We start from the raw sequence: 26,840 nt of genomic DNA, 5'->3' as shown, positions 1-26,840 counted from the left end.
CATTCCTGAGAATACAGCCCCCTAGGCCCATATGCAACCTCAGCTGTGTACTGTGAAACTGAAAAGGATGTCAGGACAGGGTGTTTGTGTGACGCTTAAGGGGAAAAACTAGTGAGACTCAAGCCCTTTCCTGTGTACTCAGGCACATGCCACTTGTTTCACAGCCCAAATAGCCAACTTGCCCTAAGGCTCTGGTTACCCACAGGAACCAAAGGTGGGCTTAAAAAAGTGCTGCCACCTCGTGGATATTTTCTGTTAAATAAAATTTGATCACAGGTTCTAAAGGAACCTCAATTCACTAGGCCTGGGATTCTGTTGGTGACAACTGCCCTGAGGATCAGGGACGAATATTGGAAAAAAATTTGAAACACCGCTGACTTTCAGGAAACCAACGGCCAAAGGTAAATTGTGATCACAACCCTTTAAGGAAAAAAAAAGACAAAACAAACGCAAATCTCCACCACAGGAAACGATGCTACGATTGATTCCCTAAATGCGGGAGGAATGTCAATCAAAATGACAAGGGAAAATCAAATTTCACCACTCACACTGGCCATCATCACAAGTCTACAAAAAATAAATGCAGGAGAGAGCCTGGAGGAAAAAACAATCACCCTAAGCTGTTGGTGGGAATATACAACAGCATCAGCCAGTATACTATCCCAACCCTGGAGGCTGAGCAGGCTTGGATCCCACTGCTGAACTGGGGTGGGGTTGACACAGCCTGGCACATTGCCATCCGTTGAACCCTTTTTAAAATTCTACTGTCTGCTGTGTTCTGGTGGGGACCAGAGTGCTAAGTGGGACCAAGGCTTCTCAGAGTTGGAGCGATAATCATGGAGCCTCCACTTCTCCTGGTTCTGGGGGTCCCAGCTCAAACCTCCTTCCTGAGAGTGCAGCCTCCTAGGCACATAGGCACCCTCAGCAGTGTGCTGTGGACCCAGAAGGGATTAGTCTGGACGGGGTGTTTGTGAGCTGCTTTAAGGGAGAAAGAAGTGAGACTCAAGCTCTTGGGTGTTTGCTTAGGCACATTCCACTCTAATTCACAGACCAGAAAGCCAACTTTCCTTAAGGATATAGTTGCCCCAGGAACCAAATGTGGGCAAGAAATTGTGCTGCCATCCTGCAGACATTTTCTGTAACTACAACTTGATCACCAGTGCACACAGGCACGTCAATTCACAAGGGCTGTGGTTCTATTAATGACAGCTGCCCTCAGGAAATGCCCTGGGGCAGGTATGGGAGAAATATATTCCAAAACCAGCCAACTCCAGGAAGCCAGCTTCCAAAGGTAAATTGTCCTCGCACCCTTTAAAGAAAAAAACCAAAAAATAAAACTAAATCAAACCTCCACCATGGGACAAGATGCTCAGCATCCCTAAAGGGCTGCAGGAATGACAATCAAAATGACAAGGGACACCAAATCTCACCATTCACAATGGCCATCATCAAAAGTTGACAAACAACAAATATAGAGAGAGCGTGGAAGAAAAAGAATGCTCCTAAGTTGTTGGTGGCAATATATATTGGCTACAGCCAGTATATGGATAGACTCCGAAAGTACAAAAAACAGCTATCAAAAAGGGCTAAGGTGAAAAAAGTGATGCTATCAAGAAGGGTGTGTTTGTGATGCTTTAAGAGGAAAAAGTAGTGAGACACAAGCCCTTGGGTTTTTGCTCAGGTATATTCCACTCTATTTCACAGCCCGGAAGCCGACTTTCCCGAAGCCTCTGCTTGCCCCGAGAACCAGAGGTGGGCATCAAAAAGTGCTGCCGCCTTGTGGACACTTCCTGCAACTACATCTGACCGCTAGAACTTGGCATCTTTAATTCACAAGGGCTGGGCGGATGCTCATGACAGCTGCCCTCAGGAAACGTTCTGTAGCGGGTATTGCAAGATAAATTCCAAACACAAACGACCCCACCTGCCACAGGTCTATTTCCCTCACATCCTTAAAGGGAAAAAACCCCAACAAACTCCATACCTCCGCCACAGGACAGCATGCTTAGCAGCCCTAATCATTACAGGAGGAATGCCAATCAAAATGACAATGAGAAATCAAATCCCACCCGTCAGAACGGCTATCCTCAAGTCTACAATAAACACAGGAGTGAGTTTGGAGTAAGGGGAAACCTCCTATACTGTCGGTGGGAACGTACATCGGCAACAACCACAATAAAGGACAGTGTAGGCATGCCCGAATGAAAGCGATCAAGACAATAAGCCTAGGATCTGACATTACCACAGCTGGGCTTATGTTATTCTATACGAAATACAAAAAATTCTATTGTCATATATGAAATAGTCAACATTTTCAACTATGATGTATAGTAAATTCTGTTTCATATATGAAATTTGCACCTATCTTTTCATTTATGAAACACAGAAAACTCACGTATGAAATATGCGCCTATATATTCACCTATAATATATAGAAAATTCTCTATTCATATATGAAATATGCGCCTATATTTTCATCTGTGAAATACAGAAAATTTTATTTTTATATGAAATATATATTTTCCTCTGTGAAATATGAATATCTTTATATATAAAATATGCATCTATATTTTCATCTATGAAATATAGAAAATTTTATTTCTATGTATGACATATGCACTCATATTTTCATATGGGAAATATGGAAAATTCCATGTTCATATATGAAATAGGCACCCACAGTGTCATATATGAAATATAAACAATTCTATTTTCATATATAAAATATGCACCCATGTTTTCATATATGAAATATTAAAAGTTCCATTGTCATTCATGAAATATACACTCATGTTTTCATATATTACACGAAGAAATTTCTATTTTCATCTTGAAATAAGCAACTATGTTTTCATATATGAAATAGGGAAAATTCCATTTTCATCCATGAAATATGCACCCATGTTTTCATATATGAAATATAGAAAACTATATTTTATTCATAAAGTATGCACCCATCTCTTTATATATGAAACATTGAAAATTCTATTTTTCAATGAAATATGCACCTTTTTATACATTAAAATCATGCATACTTTTGTATAATATAGAAAATTCTATGTTCATGAAATTTGTACTTATCTTTTCATTCACAAAATAGGAAATATGCACATATGCTTTCATATATGAAATATAGAAAATTGTATTTTCATTCATTAAATTTGCACCCATGTGTTCATATAGGATATACAGAAAATTCTCTTTTCATATATGAAATAATCACTTGACCTGGGCTTCCATCCCATTCCTGGAGCCTCAGCAGGCTGTATACATGGCTGGACTGTGATGGGGTTGAATCGACCAGGCTGGTTGCTCTTCATTAAGGCGCCTCTTAAATCTGTACTTTCTGGTTTGATCTGGCAGGGACCACAGTCCCTAGGGTACACAATCGATGGTGTCCTGACACTTTGGCCTCGGTGACCTTGGAAAAGTCTACTAGCTTCCATGTCTCCTGGTGCTGGGTTCCCCAGCTCAGCCTCCTTCCTGAGAGTGCAGCCTCCTTGGCACTTCATAAGGGTGCTGTGGTCCAGGGATTAGTCTGAAGGAAAGGGGTGAAGCTTTAGGGGGAAGAAGTATTGAGACTAAGCCCTTGGGTGTATACTCAGGCACTGCTGCTGCTGCTGCTGCTAAGTCGCTTCAGTCGTGTCCAACTCTGTGCCGACCCCATAGACGGCAGCTCACCAGGCTCCGCCGTCCCTAGGATTCTCCAGGCAAGAATACTGGAGTGGGTTGTCATTTCCTTCTCCAGTGCATGAAAGGGAAAAGTGAAAGTGAAGTCGCTCAGTCGTGTCCGACTCTTAGCGACCCCATGGACTGTAGCCTACCAGGCTCCTCCGTCCATGGGATTTTCCAGGCAAAAGTACTGGAGTGGGGTGCCATTGCCTTCTCCGATACTCAGGCACACTGCACTTTAATTTACAGCCTAGGAAGCCCGCTCTTCCTTAGGCTCTGGTTGCCTGAGGAATCCGAGTTGGGTGTGGGAAAGTGCTGCCCCCTCGTGGACATTTTCTATAACTGCAACTTGACCACCTGTGCTTACCGGTACCTCCAATTCAACAGACCTCAGTTCAGTTCAGTCGCTCAGTCGTGTCCGACTCTTTGTGACCCCATGAACCTAGCACGCCAGGCCTCCCTGTCCATCACCAACTCCCTGAGCCCACCCAAACCCATGTCCATCGAGTTGGTGATGCCACCCAACCATCTCATCCTCTGTCGTCCCCTTCTCCTCCTGCCTTCAATCTTTACCAGCATCAAGGTCTTTTCAAATGAGTCAGCTCTTCGCATCAGGTGGCCAAAGTATTGGAGTTTCAGCTTCAATATCAGTCCTTCCAATGAACACCTGATCTCCTTTAGGATGGACTGGTTGGATCTCCTTGCAGTCCAAGGGACTCTCAAGAGTCTTCTCCAACATCACAGTTCAAAAGCATCAATTCTTCGGTGCTCAGCTTTCTTCATCGTCCAACTCTCACATCCGTACATGACCACTGGAAAACCCATAGCCGTGACTAGACGGACCTTTGTTGGCAAAGTAATGTCTCTGCTTTTTAATATGCTATCGAGGTTGGTCATAACTTTCCTTCCAAGGAGTAATCATCTTTTAATTTCATGGCTGCAATCACCATCTGCAGTGATCTTGGAGCCCAGAAAAAGAAAGTCAGCCACTGTTTCCCCATCTATCTGCCATGAAGTGATGGGACCAGATGCCATGATCTTAGTTTTCTGAATGTTGAGCTTTAAGCCAACTTTTTCACTCTCCTCTTTCACTTTCATCAAGAGGCTCTTTAGTTCTTCTTCACTTTCTGCCATAAGGGTAGTGTCATCTACAGACCTTGGGGACTGTTAATAACAGCTGCCTTCAGAAAAGGTCCTCGGGAGAATATTGCAGAAAAAAATACAAACACAACTGACCTTCAAAAAATCAACTAAAACTGGTAAGTTTTCCTCACAACCATGAAGGAGGAAAAAAAAAAAAAAACTTAACCTCCACAGGACCAGATGCTGAGCATTCCTAATTACTACAGGAGGAATGGCAACCAAAATGACAATGAGAAATCAAATCTCACCAGATTGGCCATCCTCACAAGACTGCAAACAATAAATGCAACCTAAGCCTACCATTTGACATTCCCACATCTGGGCCTATATCCCAAGAAAACCATCTTTCAAGCAGTCACATGCACCCCAATGTTCACTTCAGCACTCGTTAAAGCAGCCTGAACGCAGACCCAGCAAAATGTCCAGATTAAAGCCTAAAAGCAATGTGGCACATACAGAAAATGATCTAATACTCAGCCATGAAAGACTACCACTGAAATCATCAAATTATGCCACTGGTAGTCACAGGGATAGATCTTGGAGGATCATACACCAAGTGAAGTCAGCCAGCCAGAGGAAGACTGTAACATGTGATGTCCCTTCTGGGCAAAAGAGATACAAAGGAATTTAAACATAATATTTAAACATAAACATAATACATAAACATAACATAAACATAAAACAGAATTTAAACATAAAAAGAGACTGAGAATTTAAATACAAACAAAGAATTCAAAAAAAATTAATAAAACCAAAGAAAAGCCAGGGATTAATTAGCAAGTCAGGACTAACATATACACAGAAATGTGTATGTGTAATAGATAATCTACAAGGATTATCCCCTTCCTTTCTTTGTTCCTTCTACAGAAATCTGTATCTCTACCATATCCACAGAAATCTGTATATGTAACAGATAGTCCACAAGGACACGATATTCAGCACAGGGAACTTTGCTCCACCTTCTGCAATAACCTCCACAGCAGATGAATCCGAAAAAGAACACGTATGCTTTACATACATGTCATAACTCAATCAGGTAGCTGGATACTAGCAACAGGCACAACATTGCACACCGACGATACTGCAGCATACCACAGGCACGAAATTAAAGAAAAGAATATGGAAGAAAAGCCTTGCCGAGTTGGTTTCTGCTGACTTCCTGACCCCGGCTGCTATCCCATGGCTGCAGCCCGAGCAGACTTCGGTCCAAGGCTGGACTGGGGTGGGGCTGAAACCACCAGACAGGGTGCCCTTAATTGAGTCCCCTCTTAAACTTGTACCTTCTGGTTTGCTCTGACAGGGGCCATAGTCCTTAGCACACCTAAAGGATGTTTTGATGACTATCTGGCCTCAAGAACCTTGGAAATGCCACCCAGCTTTCAGTCCTCCTGGTGCTGGGGTTCCCATCTTAAACCTCCTTCTTGAGAGTGCAGCCTCCTAGCACCTCAGCAGGGTGCTGTGGCCCTGGTTGGGATGAGTCTGGAGGAAAGGGGTGAAGCTTTAGGGGGAACATGTAGTGATACACAAGCCCTTGGGTGTTTGCTCAGGTACATTCCACTCTAGTTCACAGCCTAGGAAGCCAACTTTTCCTTAGATTCTGGTTGCCCCAAGAACCAGAGTTGGGCATGAAAACCGCTGCCACCATGTGGACATTTTCTGTAACTACAAGTTGACCGCCTGTGCTTACCAGCCAGGCACCTCTGTCCATGGGATTTCCAGCACAAGAATACTGGAGTGGGTTGCCATTCCCTTCTCCAGGGGATCTTCCTGAGCCAGGGATTGAACCCGGGTTTCCTGCACTGCAGGCAGATTCTTTACCATCTGAGTCACCAAGGAAGCCTGACCTGTGCTTACTGGCACTTCCAATTCACAACCTTTTGGGGGCCATTAATGACAGTTGCCCTCAGGAAAAGTCCTAGAAAGAACATTGCAGAAATAAATTACAAACACAACCCACTATCAAAAAGTTAACTGAAACAGGTGTATTTTCCTTGCAACCATGAAGGAGAAAAGAAAAAGAAAAAAACCATACCTTCACAGGACAAGATATTCAGCATCCTGAATTATTACAGGAGGAATGCCAATCAAAACAACTACAAGAAATAAAATTATACCAGTCAGAATGACCATCCTCACAAGTCTACAAACAGTAAATGGAGGAGAGGGTCAAGAGGAGAGGGGAACCCCCCCGACACACACAGTTGGTAGGAAGGGACACTGGCAATAGCTACTAGAAAAGACAGCCCTGACACGCCAGAAAAACTTCCAAGGGAAATATGCCGAGGAGCTGACATTCCCACACCTAGGCCTGGCATCCCGATAAAGCCATCATTCAAAATGACACACTGCAGCATTATTTACAACGGCCGAGACACATGACCATCAAAAGGTCCACCGACAGATCAAAGCTTAAAGAACATGCGGTACATATAAGCACACAGAACTTCGCTCTACCTTCTGCAGTAAATTCTATGGAAAAAGAATCCAAAGAAGAACAGACATACTGTATGTATATGTCAATACTGAATCCAGCGTTGTACACTGACAGTAAGCACAAAACTACAAATCAACTATACTCCAACATAGGATCGGCATGAGGAAAAAAAGAAAGAAAAAAAGCAATGCCTAGTTTATTCCCTGCAAACTCCCTCTCTGGGGATACTATCCCATCCCTGGAGTCTGGAGTCTCATGTCTGGACTGGGATGGCATTGAGAAAGCCAGCTGGAGACAACCAAAATTTTAAAAGAGATGAGTCACCCTGCGATTCTGGCCCCACTACGTAAAACAGCCAAGACAGAGAATCAAGTTAATTGTAGAACAGATGAATGGATAGACACAGACAATGGGGTACATGTACACATGACAATATTTCTCAACAATAAAGAACTAGGAAATAATGTCAAGTTTGGCCACAGAAAAGAAAGTAGAGCTGATCATTCCAAGTGAATTAAGGCGGACAGGGAGAGACAAGTATCATATGATATCAGTCCAGGTGGAATCTAGAGATGCATAAAGATGAACTTGTTGCCTGGAGACAATGCCTCATAGACTTAGAAATTTCCAGTCACAAAGAGATAAAGATGTGGAGCATGGAGAAATGAGTAACTTCAGACTAATATAAGCCCAACACTGTTTATAAAATAAATGACCAAGACCCACTGTATAACACAATGAAACTTACTCCACACTCTGTAATAACCTATATAGAATAAACCCAAAATATATACATATTTATGTATTAATAGAAGTGAAACAAGTTGTGGTAGAAGGAAAAGGAAAAAAAAACACCACCGAGGCAGTAATTCACCTATACACTCCAGTTCAAACGGTGGGAAAAACGAAAAAGAAATGCTAACTCTGATCAGAGACACCGATGTAAAGAACAGACTTTTGGACTCAGTGGGAGAAGGTGAGTGTAGGATGATTTGAGAGAGAATAGCATTGAAACATGTACATTATCATATGGAAAACAGATGACCAGCGCACGTTCAATGCATGAAGCAGGGCACCCAAAGCCAGTGCTCTGGGACAATTCAGAGGGACAGGGTGGGGAGGGAGGCGGGGGGGGTTCAGGATGTGGGGGACACATGTATACCTGTGGTCGATCCATGTTGATGTATGGCAAAAACCATCACAGTATTGTAAAGTACTTATTCTCCAACTAAAATAAATAAATTAAAAAAAATAAAATTTTTTTAAAAAGCAAAAAAAAAAAAAAAAAAGACTGTTGTCACATATCTGGAGCCTGATTGGCTTGGGTCCCAAGGCTGGAGTGTCCTGGGCTGAGAGAGCTGGGAGCATGTGGCAGGCCGTGTGCCTCCACAATGGACCTGGAGTGCCCATTATCCTCCAGATGCAGGCGGGATAATTTAAGGGATTGGAATTAACATACACACATTAATATACGTCAAATAGATGATCAACAACTACCTACTGAATAGCATAGGGAAGTTTATTGAACACACCCTAATCACCTATATGAAACGAGAACCCAAACGAGAATAGATAAATATTACGTATTAATGAACCAAGTTCCTGAACACCTGAAACACACACATACAAATCACTCACACAGCTCAACATAAACAACAGCAACAACAAATCTCAATAAAAAATCGCCCACAGATCTAAATGCACGTTTCTCCAGAGAGGTCATAGAGATGGCCATAAAGAACATAAAAATACACTCAGCATCACCAGTTCTTAGAGAAAAATCAAATGTACAACGAGGTGTCACCTCACACTGATCAGAGTGGCCATATCAAAAAACCTACAGCAATAAATTCTGCAGAGGGTGTGAAGAGAAGGCAGCCCTCCTAAACTGTTGGTAGGAATATAAAATGGTACACCCACTAGGGGATACATTATAGAGGGTCTCAAAAAACTAAACATAGAAATACCAAGTGATGCAGCAATTTCATACCAAGGCTTAGATCCCGAGAAAAACCAAAATTTAAAAACACACCTATACCCCACTACTGATCATGGCAGCACTAGGTACAATAGCCAAGACAAGGAAGCAACTCGAGTATACTAGGACAGAGGGACGGATACAGGAAACGGGGTACATATACCCAGCGCGTTATCACTCAGACATACAGAAGGATGAACACTGCCGTTTCGAGCTACAGGGAAGGAACCAGAGGTGATCACACTAAGTGAAGTGAGACAGGGAAAGGGAGATATCGTAGAATACCCCTTCTGGTGGAATCTAAAAATGGATACAAATGAACTTCATTACAAAAGAGAAACATCACAGACTTAGGAAAGAAAGTTACGGGTGCCAAAATGGAAAGGGGGAGCAGGGAGTAATTAGCTGGCTCAGACCAATATATACACATCAAAACAGGCACTGCTGTTGTTTAGTCGCTTAGTTGTGTCTGACTCTTTGTGACCGTAGGGACCGTAGTCCACCAGGCTCCTTTGTCCGTGGAATTCTCCAGGCAAGAATACTGGAGTGGGTTGCCATTTCCTTCTCCAGGGGATCTTCCCAACCCAGGGATTGAACCCATGTCTCCTGCAATTCTCCTGCATTGCAGGCGGATTCTTTACCAATGAGCCAGCAGGGAAACCATAAAACAGGTGCTGAAGAGCTCTTAATAGTCACAAGTATGACAGGGCTGTAAATGACACGTGCCCCCTCAAAAAATGTCCTGGGGTAAGTTATGAGAAAAGAATTCCAAACAGGGCCAAGTTTCAAGAAGTAAATTGTACTCACAAGGTATAAAATAATAAAAGCACATGGAAAGATACTCCACACCAGTAATTATTAAATCAATGCCAATCAAACTACAGTGAGGTATTACCTCACACTGATCACAATGGCCATTGTCAAAAAGATCTACGATAATACTGCAGAGAATGTACAGAAAAGGGAATCCTCCCACAATCGTGGTGGGAATGTAACTGGTGAAGCCATTAGGGAAAACAGCATGGAGGTTCTCTGAAAAACTAGACACAGATGTATCATATGATCCTGCAATCCCTTCCCAGGCTTAGATGTGGAGAAATTCATCATTTGAAATGATACGTGCACCCCAATTTTCAGGGTAGCACTATTTACAATATCCAAGACATAGAATCCACCAAAATGTCCAGTGACAGAAAAACGAAGACTACACGGTCATAAAACAGAAAAATAATATTGGGAGCAGCATAGATGTACTAAGAAATTATTATACTAAGTAAGGTAACTCAGAGAGAAAAAGACAAATATCCTAAGATACCACGTATAGGTGGGATCTATAAATTCATACCAAGGAACTAATGTGCAAAACAGAAACAGACTCACAGACTGAGAAAACCAAATTATGATGATCAAAACAAAGTTAGAAGGGAGGGGTAAATTAAGAGTTTGGAATGAAAATAAACACACTAATATATATATCAAGTTGATAATGAAGAAGGACCTATGGAATAAATAGAACAGGCAACTCTACTGAAAAAAATGCTAATATCCTATATGAGGCAAAAAACAGTAAAAGGATAGATATATGTCTATGTATAACTGAAGGAAGTTCGTATATACCTAAAACAAAACACTGGAAATCAACTCTGCTCAAATTTAAAATAACAATGAAGTTAGGAATTAAATCACATGAGCTCAGTCTAGGGGAAACCAGACAGTCATGACCCCTGTGATTAGACGTGTGATATGCTATGAGATTAATACGACACCACCAAAGATTTTCACTCAGCAGATCACAGAGCAGAAACCCACTCAAAGGTGCTTGACCTCATATGACTGCGACAAGATGAAGAGAAGGAAAAGGACCACCGGTTAATCAGGGCAACACCCTCAATTCAGATGCTGGGAATTTCCGAGGAGACAAGACAAACTGCAGGTAAAGAGCAGATATGTGGTCTCCGGGTACAGGATCCTGACCCGTGGGGGGGACGGGCGGTGAGACCCACACAATCTCCAGACCCTGTACCTGGGGACACATTTCCACAGCCTCCAAGGTGACACCACCTCCCCAGACCCTCCACTTGGGGTCCCATGACCATTGGTTAGGACACCATGTCTCTGCTGCTTGGGCCCCTAAAGTGAATACAAGTGGGTTCCTGTAATCTCCTGGGATGGCAGAAAGAAGTGTAGGGTCGGTCTCCTCTCCCCACACTGGTCCCAGAGAAGTCCTCCTCTTTTCCCTTTGGTTCTGTGTGATAGTAACTGTTTTTACAGCTTTCATGATAATGTTGAACACACTACCTTGGTTCTGGCAGGCTTGGTTCTTTCTTGTTCCACTGAGGTGTTGAGAAAACACGCCAGACGCAGGGCTGGGAGACGAGGGGCAGGTCTGCTCTCTGCTGAGGAGGGACGGTCGACTGGAAGGAAATCACAGTAGCAGCCTCACCTGCTGCCCTTTGGCTCTTTGCCTGATCCGTGTGCCCTGCAACCAACTCACCAGGTGAACCTGCCTCCCTTCTCACCAGGCCCATCCTAGTGAATTGGAATAATTACAAGGCAGACACCTGAGGAGTTTCCAGGAGCCCCAGGGAGGGTGAACCTCCCAGGGGTAAAGAGGCAAACAGGCACAGGCCTGTATAAAGTGAACACCGTAAAGTATTGATTCCTAAACACAAGTGAAGCTCTCATGTATTCTTCCCTTTCTCTTATCTTTGTGTGTGTGTGGTCTCCCCACACACGTGATCCTGACCCATGCAGATGGGGTGAGACTCACACAGTCCCCAGACCACCCAACCTGGAGTCTACGTCCCCTTGGTCAGAACACCATGGTTGTGGTCGGAGGGCCCCCAGTGTGTAAACGAGCCAGGTCCCTGGGACTTCCTGGGACCCTAGAAAGAAGTCTAGGGTCAGTCTCCTCTCCCCTCAATTGTCCATGAGAAGTCAGGCCCCTTCTGGTTTCGCTTTGGTTCTGTGTGATTTTTTGCTGGTTTGAAAGCTCATGCTAGAGGTGAACACACTACCTCGGTTCTGGCAGGCTCTGTCTTTCTTGTCCCGCTGAGGCGCTGAGAAAACAGGAGAGCTGGGCTGGGAGACGAGAGGCAGCTCTGTTCTCTTCGGAGGAGAGAGTCGACTGGGAGGAGAGAGTCGACTGGAAGGAGAGCACAGCTGCAGCCTCACCTGCTGCCCATTGACTTTCTTCCCGATCCCTGTGCCCTGGAACCAATTCACCAGGTGAACCTGCCTCCCTACTCAACCTGAATGTGCTGGAACATTGGAATGATTACCAGGTAGCCCACCTGAGGGGTCTGCAGGCGCCCCAGGGAAGGTGAACCTGGCAGGGGGACAGACTAGGAGCCCGACCGCAGCACTGACCCCCGGGAGGGCCATGGAGCCCCGCTCAGAGAAGAGCACGGTTACCCAGAGAAGCCCACCTCAGCCCCAGACCCCAGACATCTGAGCACTGACATTCAGACGCAGGCATGGAGTTTTCTAGGACTGAGGCCAGGCCAGGTCTCTACTCAGGTCTCCATGTCCTAGTGCACACGGAATAGTCAGGTCTAAATGTTCTCATTGAAGAAAGCACACGGTCTCATTAAAGATAATCAATGTAGACAAGACTTGAAAAGTGAAAATGAAAGTGTTATCATGTCTGACATTTGTGACCCCATGGACTGTAGCCTGCCAGGCTCCTCCATGCATGGAATTCCCCAGGCAAGAATATTGGTAGTGGGTAACCATTCACTTCTCCAGGTGATCCTCCCAACCCAGGGATCGAACCCAGGTCTCCTGCATTGCATGCAGATTCTTTTCCATCTCAGCTACAAGGCAACCCCTAGACAAGATTTAGAGAGGCCTGAATCTACCATGTAGACAGAACTTGGTTGGGTTTCAGTTCAGTTCAGTTCAGTCGCTCAGTCGTGTCCGACTCTTTGCGACTCCATGAATCACAGCACGCCAGGCCTCCCTGTCCATCACCAACTCCCAGAGTCTACCCAAACTCATGTCCATCGAGTCGGTGATGCCTTCCAGCCATCTCATCCTCTGTCGTCCCCTTCTCCTCCTGCCCCCAATCCTTCCCAGCATCAGGGTCTTTTCCAAAGAGTCAATCCTTCGCATGAGGTGGCCAAAGTGTTGGAGTTTCAGCTTCAACATCAGTCCTTCCAATGAACACCCAGGACTGATCTCCTTTAGGATCAACTGGTTGGATCTCCTTGCAGTCCAAGGGACTCTCAAGAGTCTTCTCCAACACCACAGTTCAAAAACATCAATTCTTTGGGGCTCAGCTTTCTTCATAGTCCAACTCTCACATCCAAACATGACTACTGGAAAAACCATAGCCTTGACTAGACAGACCTTTCTTGGCAAAGTAATCTCTGCTTTTCAATATGCTATCTAGGTTGGTCATAACTTTCCTTCCAAGGAGCAAGCGTCTTTTAATTTCATGGCTGCAATCACCATCTGCAGTGATTTTGGAGCCCAAAATAAAGTCTGACACTGTTTCCACTGTTTCCTCATCTATTTCCCATGAAGTGATGGGACCAGATGCCATGATCTTAGTTCTCTGAATGTTGAGCTTTAAGCCAACTTTCTCACTCTCCTCTTTCACTTTCATCAAGAGGCTCTTTAGTTCTTCTTCACTTTCTGCCATAAGGGTGATGTCATCTCCATATCTGAGGTTATTGATGTTTTTCCTGGCAGTCTTCATTCCAGCTTGTGTTTCTTTCAGCCCAGCATTTCTCATGATGTACTCTGCATATAAGTTAAATAAGCAAGGTGACAATAGACAGCTTTGAGGTACTCCTTTTCCTATTTGCAACCAGTCTGTTGTTCCATGTCCAGTTCTAACTGTTGCTTCCTGACCTGCATACAGGTTTCTCAAGAGGCAGATCAGGTGGTCTGGTATGCCCATCTCTTTCAGAATTTTCCACGGTTTATTGTGATCCACACGGTCAAAGGCTTTGGCATAGTCAATAAAGCAGAAGTAGATGTTTTTCTGGAATTCTCTTGCTTTTTCAATGATCCAGCATATGTTGGCAATTTGATCTCTGGTTCCTCTGCCTTTTCTAAAACCAGCTTAAACATCTGGAAGTTCACGGTTCACGTATTGCTGAAGCCTGGCTTGGAGAATTTTGAGCATTACTTTACTAGCGTGTGAGATGAGTGCAATTGTGCGATAGTTTGAGCATTCTTTGGCACTGCCTTTCTTTGGGATTGGAATGAAACCTGACCTTTTCCAGTCCTGTGGCCACTGCTGAGTTTTCCAAATTTGCTGGCATATCGAGTGCAGCACTTTCACAGCATCATCTTTCAGGATTTGAAATAGCTCAACTGGAATTCCATCACCTCCACTGGCTTTGTTCATAGTGTTACTTTCTAAGGCCCACTTGACTTCACATTCCAGGATGTCTGGCTCTAGGTGAGTGACCACACCATCGTGATCATCTGGATCGTGAAGATCTTTTTTGTACAGTTCTTCCGTGTATTCTTGCCACCTCTTCTTAATATCTTCTGCTTCTCTTAGGTCCATACCATTTCTGTCCTTTATCGAGCCCTCCTCAGACAGCCATTTTGCTTTTTTGCATTTCTTTTCCATGGGGATGGTCTTGATCCCTGTCTCCTGTACAATGTCATGAACCTCCGCCCATAGTTCATCAGGCACTCTGTCCATCAGATCTAGTCCCTTAAATCTATTTCTCACTTCCACTGTATAATCATAAGGGATTTGATTTAGGTCATACCTGAATGGTCTAGTGGTTTTCCCTACTTTCTTCAATTTAAGTCTGAATTTGGCAATAAGGAGTTCAAGATCTGAGCCACAGTCAGCTCCTGGTCTTGTTTTTGCTGCCTGTATAGAGCTTCTCCATCTTTGGCTGCAAAGAATATAATCAATCTGATTTCAGTGTTGACCATCTGGTGATGTCCATGTGTAGAGTCTTCTCTCTTGTTGTTGGAAGAGGGTGTTTGCGGTCGGGTTTAGACTAGCTTAAAGCTGCTCTCTAGGAGGTACAGGCCACACACATGCAGGGTCTCTCATCATTGGGCAGGGGGCTCACCCTCGTGTGGGAACTAGGATGTACATTCCTTAAAGAAATCATTACTGGGCTCTACACTTCACCTATATCAGGAACTGAAAGAACCTTTGCCATTAAATATTTCAACAAGCAAAACAAAACTGGTACCAATTTCTGTGGCCCCCTGATGGTCCAGATCCTGGGGAGAGCCAAGAGATACTTAGAGTGCAGCCCAGTGTCCTGTAAAGACAGACAGGAAGTGGCCTGATTCCAGCATCCCAGGCTTCCAGCAGGAGGTGGCCACTGGAAGCCTTCTGGAAAAGTTTGTTACTTATCAGAGTAAGAATATGCTCTTGAAAAAACAAGCATACTAGTTATTATTTGCAAACCTAAAATATTCTTAAAAGCTTGGCACCCTGATCTTTGTGGTTCACATTGGTTCCCTTGTGTTCAGATTTTCTGAGTAGAAGCAAGCCATCATTTCAAATTAGTTTCTTCTAATTCTATTATTTGTTATTACATGAATGAAAGATCACATTTGATAAAAAAATCAGAAGAAAATTCCTACAAACAATAAGTGACTCAAAGAGCCCACAAGCTGCATGTATTTTGTCTTCTAACAGATACTTTTCTCTTTCTAAAGAAACCTGAAAAAACTGGCCCCCTAATTTTTTTTTGCTTCTATGTTCAAACTGAGCTAAAATGAAATTGATAATCATATAAACAAGCAAGAGTTTATGAGTTTTGAGATGTCATACTAGGGTAACAGAAGCTGAAGAAAATGGAACATTCCTACGCTGCTGGTAGGCAAACCACATCCTTAAAATAAAGCTTAGTTTCTAACTGTATTTAATTACCACAGTATATGGTTACATGAAGTATGAACCAAGAGTCTAAATATAGCAGGCAGTGTGTGAAGACAAATTTGATATCCCACATGTGAGAGTAAAAGCTACTTGTTTTTCCAGCAGTCATATACAGGTGTGAATGTTGGACCAAAAAGAAGGTTGAGCCTGAAGGATTGAAGCTTTCAAATTGCGGTATTGGAGAAGACTCTTGAGAGTCCTTTGGATGCAAGGAGCTCAAACCAGTCAATATTAAAGGAAATCAACCCTGTCTATTCATTTGAAGGGCTGATGTTGAAAATAAAGCTCCAATATTTTAGCTACCTGATGTGAAGAGCCAACTCAATGGAAAAGATCCTGATGCTGGAAAAGATTGAGGGCAAGAGGAGACGGGGATGACAGAGGATGAGATGGTGGGATGGCATCACTGACTCAATGGACATGAGTTTGAGCAAACTCTGGGAGACAGTGAACGACCGGGAAGCCTGGTGTGCTACAGTCCATGGGGTCACAAAGAGTTGAACATGACTGAGTGACTGACCAACAACTACAAAGATTAAATCCACTAGATGCTGTGGAGAAACGGGAACCTTCCTCCTCCATTGCTGGAAATGAAAATAGGTGACAGCCAATATGGAAGACAGTGTGGTGGTTCCTTGAGTAATGAAAATGAGAATGAAGTTAGAACATTCCTCAAACCACACACAGAAATAAACTTCAAATAGACAAAGATCTAATGTAAGGATGGATACTATGAAATTATTGAGGAAACTATAGGCGGGACATGCTGTGACATCAATTCCATCAAGTGCTTTTGGGATCTACCTCTCAGAATAATGGAAAATAAATGAAAAGTTAGAAAACAGGGCCAAATTAATCTTAAAAGCATTTGCACAGCAAAGGAAACCTTAAACAAAAGAGAAAGACAACCCTCACAATGGGAAAATATATTTGCAAATGAAGATACTTACAAGGAATTTGTGTCCAAAACAAAGAAACAGCCCTTGTAGCTTAATATCAAAAAGACAAACAGCCCAACAAATCAATGGGAAAAGATCAAAACGGATGAAAGAAATGGATGAAATCTTCTAGGAAGGCACACAGATTGCCATTAGGCACATGAAAAGATGCTCAACATTGCTAATTATTAGAGACAGGCCAATCAGAAGTCCAATGAGTATCACCTTACACTGATGAGACTGGCTATCTCTAAACATCTCCAAAAAAAGTTTAGAGAGGATGTGAAGTGAAGGGACCCTTCCTACACTCTTGTTAGGAATGTGAAATGGTACATGCCCTAGTGAGAACACCATGGAGGTTCTTTAAAAATATAAACATAAAATTATATGAGGACACAGCAGTCCCACACCTGGGCACCCATCCAGAGAAAGTCAAAGTTTTGAAAGACAGTAGTTACCCTGTGATCATGGCAGCACTAGGTACCATAGCAAAGACACGGAGCAACCTAAGTATAAAGGACAGACGAATGGATAAGGAAGACGGGAGTACATAGATGCGAAGCAACATCACTCAGCCATAAAGAAGCAGAACATAATGCTCTATCCAGCCTTAGAGAAGAAAGTAGAGATGATCATACCAAGTGAAGTGAGGGACACAGGGAGATATTAGTATATGATATTACTTCAAGTTGAAATGTAAAAATGGATACAAATGAACTTCTTTACTAAAGACAAACAGTCTCACAGATTGAGAAAAGAAACTATGGTCCCCAGAAAGGAAAGGTGTGGGTCAGGGAGAAAAGAGCTGTTTCAGTCTAACATAGGGAGGGTAATATAAAAAGAAGCCACCAGGAACCACTGTATAACACAGGAATCCTATTCAACACTCTATAATATCCTGCACTAGAGAAGAACATGGAAAAGAACATGTGTACAGATGATGCTGTGAAAGTGCTGCACTCAATATGCCAGCAAGTCTGGAAAACTCAGCAGTGGCCACAGGACTGGAAAAGGTCAGGTTTCATTCCAATCCCAAAGAAAGGCAGTGCCAAAGAATGCTCAAACTATCGCACAATTGCACTCATCTCACACGCTAGTAAAGTAATGCTCAAAATTCTCCAAGCCAGGCTTCAGCAATACGTGAACCGTGAACTTCCAGATGTTCAAGCTGGTTTTAGAAAAGGCAGAGGAACCAGAGATCAAATTGCCAACATCTGATGGATCATCGAAAAAGCAAGAGAGTTCCAGAAAAACATCTACTTCTGCTTTATTGACTATGCCAAAGCCTTTGACCGTGTGGATCACAATAAACTGTGGAAAATTCTGAAAGAGATGGGAATACCAGACCATCTGACCTGTCTCTTGACAAACCTGTATGCAGGTCAGGAAGCAACAGTTAGAACTGGACATGGAACAACAGACTGGTTGCAAATAGGAAAAGGAGTACGTCAAGGCTGTCTATTGTCACCCTGCTTATTTAACTTATATGCAGAGTACATCATGAGAAATGCTGGGCTGGAAGAAACACAAGCTGGAATCAAGATTGCTGGGAGAAATATCAATAACCTCAGATATGGAGATGACACCACCCTTATGGCAGAAAGTGAAGAAGAACTAAAGAGCCTCTTGATGAAAGTGAAAGAGGAGAGTGAAAAAGTTGGCTTAAAACTCAACATTCAGAAAACTAAGATCATGACATCCGGTCCCATCACTTCATGGCAAATAGATGGGGAGACAGTAGAAACAGTGGCTGACTTTATTTTTCTGGGCTCCAGAATCACTGCTGATGGCGACTGCAGCCATGAAATTAAAAGACACTTACTCCTTGGAAGGAAAGTTATGACCAACCGAGACAGCATATTAAAAAGCAGAGACATTACTTTACCAACAAAGGTCTGTCTAGTCAAGGCTATGGTTTTTCCAGTAGTTATGTAGGGTGTGAGAGTTGGACTATAAAGAAAGCTGAGCCCCAAAGAATTGATGTTTTTGAACTGTGGTGTTGGAGAAGACTCTTGAGAGTCGCTTGGACTGCAAGGAGATCCAACCAGTCCATCCTAAAGGAGATCAGTCCTGGGTGTTCATTGGAAGGACTGATGTTGAAGCTGAGACTCCAGTACTTTGTCCACCTGATGCAAACAGCCGACTCATTTGAGAAGACCCTGATGCTGGGAAAGATTGAGGGCGGGAGGAGAAGGGGATGACAGAGGATGAGATGGTTGGATGGCATCATCGACTCAATGGACATGAGTTTGGGTAAACTCTGGGAGTTGGTGATGGACGGGGAGCCCTGGCGTGCTGCAGTCCATGAGGTCGCAAAGAGTGGGACACAACCGAGACTGAACTGAACTGAAGCATTGGTGGTCAAGTTGTAGTTACAGGAAATGGCCACAAGATGGCAGCACTTCTCTATGCCCAGCTCTGGTTCCACCTGGTACCAGAGTCTTAGGGAAAGTCGGCTCCTTGGGCTGTGAATTAAGAGTGAAATGTGCCTGAGCAAACACCTGAGGGCTAGAGTCCCACTACTTCTTCCCTCTGAAGCTTCACCCCTCCCTGCTAGGCTATTCTGCACCTGGGACAGCTCTCCCTGCTGTGGTTCCTAGTAAGCTTCACTCTCAGGAAGGAGGCTGCAACTGGGTACCCCAATGCCTGGTGGTGCCTTTACCCTGGTCCTCGAGGCCAGAGGGTCAGGCCATCATCTTTGGGGTGCACTGGGGACTCTGGTCCCAGCCAGAGAAAACCAGACAGGACAGGTTTGAGGGGGGCCTCTATGAAGGACAGCATTCACCTTGACTCCGTATCAGTCCAGCCCTGGGTCTCATGCCTCCTCAGGCTCCAGCGATCGGACAGCATCTCAAGTCAAGGAGGTCGTAGGGAATTACTTTTCTTTCCTTTTCTTTTCTTTCATCTCATGCCGATGCTATGTTGAAGTCTAGTCAATTGCAGTTTTGTGCTTGTCCTCAGTATACAATGGACTGATTCAGTTATGACATATACATACAGCTTTTATTACTTTCTATTGATTCTTATGCCAATAGAGGTTATTGAACAAGGTCGAGTAAAGTTCTCTGTGCTGAACATCAGTTCCCTGTGGAGTAACTATTCACTTCAGTTGCTTAGTCATGTCAAACTCTTTGTGACCCCTGGACTGCAGCACCCAGGCTTCCCTGTCCATCACCAGCTCCCAGAGCTCGCTCAAACTCATGTCCATCGAGTCGGTGATGCCATCCAACCATCTCATCCTCCGTCGTCCCCTTCTCCTCACGCCTTCAATCTTTCCCAGCATCAGGGTCTTTTCCAATGAGTCAACTCTTTGCATCATGTGGCCAAAGTACTGGAGCTTCAGCTTCAGCATCAGTCCTTCCAATGAATATTCAGGACTGATTTCTTTTAGGATTTACTGGTTTGATCTTCTTGCAGTCCAAGGAACTCTCAGGAGTCTTTTCCAACACCACAGTTTAAAAGCATCAGTTTTTCGACTCTCAGCTTTCTTTATAGTCCAACTCTCACATCCATACATGACTACTGGAAAAACCATAGCTTTGATTAGACAGACCTGTGTCAGCAAAGTAACGTCTCAGCTTTTTAATATGTTGTCTAGGTTGGTCATAGCTTTTCTTCCAAGGAGCAAGTGTCTTTTAATTTCATGGCTGCAGTCAACATCTGCAGTGATTTTGGAGCCAAAGAAAGTAAAGTTTGTCACTGTTTCCATTTTTTCCCCATCTATTTGCCATGAAGTTATAGGACTGATGCCATGATCTTCATGTTTTTAATGTTGAGGTTTAGCCAGCTTTTTCATTCTCCTCTTTCACCTTCATCAAGAGGCTCCTTAGTTCCTCTTAGCTTTCTGCCATAAGGGTGGTGTCATCTGCTTATCTGAGGTTATTGATATTTCTCCCAGCAGTCTTTGTTCCAGTTTGTGCTTCATCCAGTCCAATATTTTGCATGATGTACTCTGCATATAAGTTAAATAAGCAGGGTGACAATATACAGCCTTGATGTAGTCCTTTCCCAATTTTGAACCATTCCATTGTCCCATATACTGTTCTGAATATTGCTTCTTGACCTGCATACAGATTTCTCAGGAGGCAGGTAAGGTGGTCTGGTATTCCCATCTCTTTAAGAATTTTCCACAGTTTGTTGTGATCAACACAGTCAAAGGCTTTAGCATATCAGTGAAACAGAAGTAGATGTTTTTCTATAAGTCTCTTGCTTTTCCTATGATCTAACAGATGTTGGCAATTTGATCTCTGGTTCCTCTGTCTTTTCTAAATCCACCTTGAACATCTGGAAGTTCTTGGTTCACTTGCTGTTGAAGCCTAGCTTGGAGAATTTTGAGCATTACTTTGCTATTGTGTAAGGTGAGTGCAATTGTGTGATAGTTTGAACATTCTTTGGCATTACCTTTCTTTGGGATTGGAATGAAAACTGACCTTCTGCAGTCCTGTGGCCACTGCTCAGCTTTCCAGATTTGCTGGCGTATTGAGTGTAGCACTTTAACAGAATCATCTTTTAGGATTTGAAACAGCTCAGCTGGAATTCCATCACCTCCACTAGCTTTGTTCATTGTGATGCTTCCTAAGGCCCACTTGACTTTGCATTCCAGGATGTCTGACTAGGTGAGTGATCACACCATTGTGATTACCTGGGCCATTAAGATCTTTTTTGCACAGTTCTTCTGTGTATTCTTGCCACCTCTTAATATCTTCTGCTTCTGTTAGGTCCATACTGTTTCTGTCCTTTATTGTGCCCATCTTTGCATGAAATGTCCCCTTGGTACCTCTAATTTTCTTAAAGAGATCTTTAGTCTTTCCCATTCTATTGTTTTCCTCTATTTCTTTGCACTGATCACTGAGGAAGGCTTTCTTATCTCTCCTTGCTATTCTTTGGAACTTTGCATTCAGATGGGTATATCTTTCCTTTCCTCCTTTGCCTTTTGCTTCTTTTCTCAGCCATTTGTAAGGCCTCCTCAGACAACCATATTGCCCTTTTGCATTTCTTTTTCTTGGAGATGTTTTGATCATGCCCTTCTGTACAATGTCACAAACCTCTGTTCATAGTTCATCAGGCACTCTGTCTATCAGATCTAATCCCTTGACTCTATTTGTCACTTCCATTGCATAATCAAAAGGGATTTGATTTAGGTCATACCTGAATGGTCTAGTAGTTTTCCCTACTTTCTTTAAGTCTGAATTTTGCAATAAGGAGTTCATGATCTGAGCCACAGTCAGCTCCCAGTCTTGTTTTTGCTGCCTGTATAGAACTTCCCCATCTTTGGCTGCAAAGAATATAATCAATCTGATTTCGGTGTTGACCATCTGGTGATGTCCATGTGAAGAGTCCTCTCTTGTGTTGTTGGAACGGGGTATTTGCTATGACCAGTGCATTCTCTTGGCAAAACTCTGTTAGCTTTTGCCCTGGTTCATTTTGTACTCCAAGTTCAAACTTGTCTGTTACTCCAGGTATCTCTTGACTTCCTACTTTTGCATTCCAGTCCCCTATGATGAAAAGGACATCTTTTCTTGGTGTTAGTTCTAGAAGGTCTTATAGGTCTTCATAGAACTGTTCAACTTCAGCTTCTTCGGCATTAGTGGTTGGGGCATAGACTTGGATTACTGTGATACTGAATGGTTTGCCTTGGAAACGAACAGAGATCATTCTGTCATTTTTGAGATTGCACCCAAGTACTGCATTTACCCTGATGCTGGGAAAGATTGAGGGCAGGAGGAGAAGGGGACGACAGAGGATGAGATGGTTGGGATGCCATCACCGACTCAATGGACATGGGTTTGGGTAGATGCCAGAGTCCTGCTCCAGCTGGTCCAGGGGTTCCCTCAGGAAGGACGGCGTCGGCGATGCGAATGAGAAGACACAGCAAGTCTTAGCGTCTCCAAGTGTCTCCTGACTTTATTGTTTTCAAGCAGCTTTTATATGTTTAGTTGTACATAGAAACAAATGTAAAGTGTAGAGTCATGCCAAATCAGCTCAATGGGTCAGCAGTTTTTGACCCTTATCGGAACCAGGATACTGTTCATATATCTTAGTTACAAAAGTTTTAAGTTCTTTACATCATCTTCTGGCCTGGAGGCCTGCTAACATCTTGTGACTCTTTATTGATAAGGGTTGATCAGCCAGAACACTTTTGTATCAGGCACAGAAAGTACCAGAGCTACATTTTTTAAAGAATACAGGCACAGCAGATTATGACAAAGAAAGAATTCATCAACAGAAAGTTTCAAAATAAAACCTGTTTTCTGTAATCTATCTTTTGCCTTGAGCTTAAGGGAAAAGAATGTGGCCCCATAAAGTCATGGTACAGCAAGCTGAAACAATGTAGCGCAAAGGTCAGTTCTTAGCAAAAATCACCAGCTAAATTAACAATTGTCTTATTATTTGTATTAAAGCTAAACTTTTATTTATATAAATATCTAACTATTATACTTTCATTATATAGGCTAAATACGTTAAGAGCAAAAACATAGTGAGTAAATATAGACTAAGTAACAGTTTCATAAAGCAGTATTTCTCATGTTTTCTAATAAGCTTTTTCCCCCACGAAGGGTTCTGTGCCCATAGGGGCCTTTTGTGCGGAGGCCCTCAATGCTGTTTATTGTTGAGGAGCAGTCATGCACATTAGCTCCAAAGGCACAGGTACATTTATTAAACAAACTAAAATGCTAGCAAGGGGAGTTTAGATTAAAATACTCTATATCCTAGATAATCTTATAGGGTGCCACCGTTCGGGGGCTCCATCGATTAAGGTTTCATGTTGATCTATTTGGGAAGAGATCAGGAAAGGCCTTCTGCCTAAGTCACGGAAAATAAGAAGAGGTTTATTATAGGAAACATCAGAAAGATAGATATCATCTTTAAGGTGAGCGCTGCAGCAGCCTTCTGAGAATCCCTGAGGCCTGAGTTGCTCTGCTCGTCAGGTCTTCTCCTCATGACTCTGTCATGGGTGGGATCTCGTGAGCTGGCTCCCAGCAGGTAGACTCTGGAAGTTGGTGATGGACAGGGAGGCCTGGCGTGCTGCCGTTCATGGGGTCGCAAAGAGTCGGACATGACTGAGCAACTGAACCGAATTGAACTGCATTTAGGACTCTTTTGTTGACTATGAGGGCTACTGCATTTCTTCTGCGGGGTTCTTGCCCATAGTAGTAGATGTAATGGTCATCTGAATTAAAATTTCCCATTCTAGTGCATTTTAATTAACTTATTCCTAAAATGTCAACGTTCACTCTTGACATCTCCTGTTTGACCACTTCCAATTTACCTTGATTCATGGACCTAACATTCCAGGTTCCTATGCAATGTTGTTCTTTACAACACCGGACTTCACTTCCATCACCAGTCACATCCATACGGGTGGCTCAGCCTCTTCATTCTTTCTGGAGCTATTTTTCCACTCTTCTCCAGTAGCATATTGGGCACCTACTGACCTGAGGAGTTCATCTTTCCGTGTCCTATCTTTTCGCCTTTTCATACTGTTCATGGGGTTCTCAAGGCAAGAATACTGAAGCCGTTTGCATTCCCTTCTCCAATGGATCATGTTTTGTCAGAACTCTCCACCATGACCCCCGTCTTGGGTGACCCTACGTGGCATGGCTCATACTTTCATTGAGTTAGACAAGTCTGTGGTCCATGTGATCAGTTTGGTTAGTTATCTATGATTGTGGTTTTCATTCTGTCTGCCCTCTGATGAATAAGGATAAGAGCTTGTGGAAGCTTCCTGATGGGAGGGACTGGCTGTAGAGGAATCTGGGTCTTGCTCTGATGGGCGGGCCCATGCTCAGTAAATCTTTAATCCAATTTTCTGTTGATGAGTGGGGCTGTGTTCCCTCATCACAGTGGGGCTGTGCCCGCAGGCCAAACTATGGTAGGGGTAATGGCGACCTCCTTCAAAAGGACTTATGCCGGCACGCCCTGCAACTCCCAGGACTGTTGTATTAGGTGCCCTGGTCACTGTTGACCCATGCCTCCACCGGAGACTCCTGGACACTCACTCCTGACACAGGCAGGTCTGGGTCAGTCTCTTGTGAAGTCGCTGTTTCTTTCTCCAGGGTCCCGGTGCACACAAGGTTGGGACTGTGCCCTCCAAGAGTCTGTTTCCCCAGTCCTGTAAAATGTCTGTAATCAAATCCCACTGGCCTTCAAAGTCAAATCCCCTGGGGGTTCTCAGTCCCTTTGTCAGATCCCCAGGTTGGGAAATCTGTTGTGGGTCCTAGAACTTTTGCAACAGTGTGAGAACTTCTTTGATATAATTGTTCTCCAATTTATGGGTCGTCTGCTCAGTTGCTCTATGGTGGGGCTAATGGTGACTTCCTCCAAGAGGACTTATGCCACACGCTGCGCCTCCCAGGACTGGTGCAGCCAGAGCTCCTGTCCCCATGCGGCCACTGCTGACCTGTGTCTCCTCAGGTCAAAGGCAGGTCTGGCTCAGTCTCTTTCGGGTCTCTGGGTCCAGGTGCACACAAGGTTTTGTTTGAGCCCTCTGAGCGTCTCTGGCAGGTATGGGGTTTGATTCTAAATGTGATTGCACCCCTCCTACCATCTTGCTGGGGCTTCTCCTTTGCCCTTGGACATGGGCTATCTTTTTTTGGTGGGATCCAACATTCTGTGTTGATGGTTGTTCAGCAACATGTTGCGGTTTTGGAGTTCTCACAGGAGAAGATGAGCACCCGTCCTTCTACTCTGCCATCTTTTCTACTCCATAATGATATGCAGATGATATCACCCTAATGGCAGAAAGTGAAGAGGAACTAAAGAGCCTCTTGATGAAGGCGAAGGAGGAGAGTGAGAAAACTGGAATAAAATTCAAAATTCAAAAAACTAAGATCATGGTATCTGGTGTAATCACTTTATGGCAAATAGATGGGGAAGAAATGGAAACAGGCTCCAAAACCACTGCAATGGTGACTGTAGCCATGAAATGAAACAGCTTGTTCAGAACAACAAAAGAGGAACCACAGACTGGGAGACACTATTTCCAAAACACATATCAGAGAAAGGATCTGGACTCACATTATACCAAACTGCTCTTTAAAACTTGATAAAGATTGAAATACATACCTCACCAAAGAATATAAACAGATATGTACATAGAAATTTATATCAATATATAGAGAATTATTTGTATCTCTCTGTAGATAGATGTTTACATGTTTAGGTAGATAGATATTTATATCTCTCGGTAGATAAATATTTACATTTCTACATAGATAGATATTCTACAAAATTAATAACTTCCATAAAATTAATAACCTTCATAAAATTGAAAATTTCCATAAAATTAAAACTTCCATAAAAGGAATATCTCTCATAAATTGAATAACTATCATATACTGAATAACTTTCACAAAATTATTAACTTTCCTAAAATAAATAACTTTCATACATTAATAATATTCATAGAATTACTCACTTCCATACAATTACTCACTTTCATACAATTACTCACTTTCATACAATTAAAATAAACTTCTTTAGAAAAATAAAACCTTCCTCAGAAAATTAAAAAGTTCCTCAGAAAAATAAAAATTACAAAATTATTTATAAAATTTAAAACTTCTACTCTATGAAACACCTCATTCAGAAAATCAAAAAATGAACCACAAACTGGAAGAGACTCTTTTCAAACCACATATCAGTAAAGGAGCTGTACTCAAATGATGCCAAACAACTCGAATAAAATTTGGTAAGGACTGAAACACACACCTGGCCAAAAAGGATAAACAAGGAAGGAAGGGCTAGGCTGGGGTAGAGACAGCCGCTTCAGACGGCTGACCCTCTGGTCTGACCTTCCCA

At 43.1% G+C, this 26,840-nt stretch overlaps 1 protein-coding gene across 1 annotated transcript in view; it reads right to left on the bottom strand.

The window, feature by feature from the left end:
* Positions 1–11,890, bottom strand: part of LOC145530502 (uncharacterized) — a 146,767-nt gene extending 134,877 nt beyond the window's left edge. The window contains exon 1 of the mRNA XM_081551980.1: positions 11,526–11,890. Within this exon, the coding sequence (XP_081408106.1) occupies positions 11,526–11,755 (230 nt within the window). The 5' untranslated portion in view covers positions 11,756–11,890. The remainder of the gene's footprint in view (positions 1–11,525) is intronic.
* Positions 11,891–26,840: the final 14,950 nt, after the last annotated feature.

This window comes from Giraffa tippelskirchi, chromosome 12 (assembly GCF_054371585.1).
Source record: "Giraffa tippelskirchi isolate mGirTip1 chromosome 12, T2T-mGirTip1v1.2.pri, whole genome shotgun sequence".
Taxonomy (NCBI): Eukaryota; Metazoa; Chordata; class Mammalia; order Artiodactyla; family Giraffidae; genus Giraffa; species Giraffa tippelskirchi.
This window is presented reverse-complemented; position numbering and strand designations above follow the sequence as displayed.